General features: G+C 43.7%; 1 protein-coding gene across 1 annotated transcript in view; it reads left to right on the top strand.

Annotated features, from left to right (window-relative positions):
- The first annotated feature begins 1,426 nt into the window (after positions 1-1,426).
- Positions 1,427-2,504, top strand: part of LOC108799413 (dipeptidyl peptidase 8-like) — a 6,179-nt gene continuing 5,101 nt past the window's right edge. The window contains exons 1-2 of the mRNA XM_018571267.1: positions 1,427-1,581; positions 1,757-1,902. Coding sequence (XP_018426769.1) covers positions 1,455-1,581; positions 1,757-1,902 — 273 coding nt within the window. The 5' untranslated portion in view covers positions 1,427-1,454. The remainder of the gene's footprint in view (positions 1,582-1,756; positions 1,903-2,504) is intronic.

Below are 2,504 nucleotides of genomic sequence, written 5' to 3'. Positions count from 1 at the left end.
ACCCGAAGGAGTCTGTTATTGCCATCGCTCCAGATTGGCCTCGCAGGGTGTGGTATAACGACCTGGTTCATCTGTTGGCAGACAATCCGTGGTTTGTTCCAGATAAGCCAGATCGGTTTATCTCAAGGCCCAATCTTCCACCCTGCTTCTCTGTTGCTGACTTTTATGACCTGGCTGTTGAAACCCACTTCCCTTAGATATTCGGATTCTTTGTTTGTTCTACCAGAAGGTACTAGAAAAGGTTGCTCAGGTTCTAGATCCACTATAGCTAAGTGGATTCATCGGGTTGTCTTTCAGGTTTATGATTTGCGGGATAAGGTACCTCTCTTTTCTGTTTCTACTCATTCTACTGGGCATTTCAGAGTTAGCCTTCTGTTGCTCAAATTTGCAAGACCACAACTTTTTAAAAAATAATCTTTATTAACAAATTATTTTTTCCCAAGACCGGTCTTTTGTTCACACTAATGCCAAAGTTTTATAAAATTGATGTTGCTGCCTCCTCTGATGCTAGTTTTGGCAGAAATGTTCTTCAGGCAGCTGTATTTATCTGATGGTTCTCTTTTTATTGACCTGTTTTTTTTAATTGTTTTAGTCAGCTTTTGGACATTCCTACCTTTCAGAATTCTTCCCAGACAATTAAGAAAATAGGATTTTGTTGTTACCATAAAGTCCATTGTGGGACACAGCTCCCTCCCCTCAATCCTTTGTACTGCCTGATGCAGCTGGCAGGTGGGAGAAGTTTTGTCCTTTTAAAGTGTCAGGCTTTTTATTTTATTTTTTGCCTACTGTCTTTCTCCTGGAGGCAGCAGCATAACCACGCATCTCAGAATTATTCAGAGCTGTGTCCCTCAGTGGACTCCGAGAAAAGGATTTTTTCGGTGAGAACAAAATCCTATTTCTTTTTGGCCCAATTTAACTTGCTTAAAGGAGAACTATGAGGCAAGTGCTTTTCACTCACCTCATAGTTCTAGCCGACCTGTGACAATGAGACTGCCACAGGTCGGCTTAGTAGATCGGGAAGTGACCGAACACGTACCGGCGTTCGCTCACCTCCCGATCCTGTCACGGCTCTCTGCCGTGACAGGGGAGGGGCTGGATTCCCCCCTCCCCGCTCCAATCTGCCAGCGGGATCCGCTTCAGCTGCGGCGTCTCAGTATACCGCGAGCTGTAGCTCACGGTATACTGAGCTTAGGGTGCGGGAGGACGCTAGTTTGTGTCCTCCCATTACCCTAAGGAGAACTATTCGATTTCAGGCCATTTAGCAAAAGTTAGGTCATGTCAATGGCTTATGTACTATACTATACTCATCTAAACCATTAGGAGCTGGCACAGAGTGGGGAAAAAAGAAGAAAAAGATGTTCGTTCATTCATACAACATTGTATTTAAGCTTTATGTTTTCTAATGTAATCTGGAACAATATGACATTCTGTTGTCTTCCATACAGCACTGCGATATGTTTATCAGCCGTTTCAGCAGCCAAACCCTACCACACGCAGTACATCTTTTTAAAGTAAAGGGCAGTGGGTCTGATCCTGCCCAGAGGGACAAGGAATTTTGGGCTACTCTTCTTGAATCACCAGGTAAGATGCTTCATTCCCTTTTTGCATTGGGACATTGGTTTGTCAACTGAAATATTGAATCACAGCTGATAGATCTTGTGACCACCCCACATGTCAATCATCTATTAGCTATGAGTAGTAAAGTACAGTTCCTGTTTCTGAAACTTTTAATCATAGTTTACCTTCTTTCTCTAAGGAACTGTTCCTGGTTATGTCGCCCCAGAAATATTCTCCTTCCCTAGTCGGACAGGATTTACCCTCTATGGCATGATGTATCGGCCTCATCAGCTACAGCCGGGGAAGAAATACCCTACTGTCCTTTTCATTTATGGAGGACCGCAGGTGAGACTATGTGTAAAAAGCTATATTTGAAGCAAGTTTTTTCTTTTTAACTGATTAAAGACATCGGGCCTCATACAAAAAGGGACATGCTGCATATTTGTGTACATAGCATATACATCTTATGCAGGACACAGTGTACAGAAAATGCTAATTCTAATTTCACAGTTGGACAATAGGAACTCATGTCTAAGGTCACACAATTCGAGTACACTACTATCCAATAATATTAAACTGTTTCTTACAGGATTATAATATATGGCTTATTTTGTCTGATAAGTTAACCCTCTAAAAGCCTTGCAATAGTAATCCCTCTCATGTGGGCCTGAATAGAAGCTTTAAAAACAACATTTAGTCTTGGTGTTGGTGCAGGTTAACCTCTTGCCGTCCGCCCGTAGAAAAAAAAACGGACGGACGGCACTGCTGCATCTGCGGGTTGCCGGGTTTTCAGACGGCAATTTTTTTCTGCTCGCGCGCGCCCCCTAGCGGGCACGCACGGGCAGAAAAGACCCGATCAATGCACACACCCGTTACCGGGTGTTTCACATATAGGCGATCAGCGGGTCCATAGCCCGCCGATCGCCTATATGTGCTCGTTCGCGGCA

The sequence above is a fragment of the Nanorana parkeri genome, unplaced genomic scaffold (assembly GCF_000935625.1).
Source record: "Nanorana parkeri isolate BGI_ZX_2015 unplaced genomic scaffold, ASM93562v1 scaffold1720, whole genome shotgun sequence".
NCBI classification, from domain to species: Eukaryota; Metazoa; Chordata; class Amphibia; order Anura; family Dicroglossidae; genus Nanorana; species Nanorana parkeri.
Note: the sequence above shows the minus strand (reverse complement) of the source record. Positions and strands in the feature narration are given on the sequence as shown.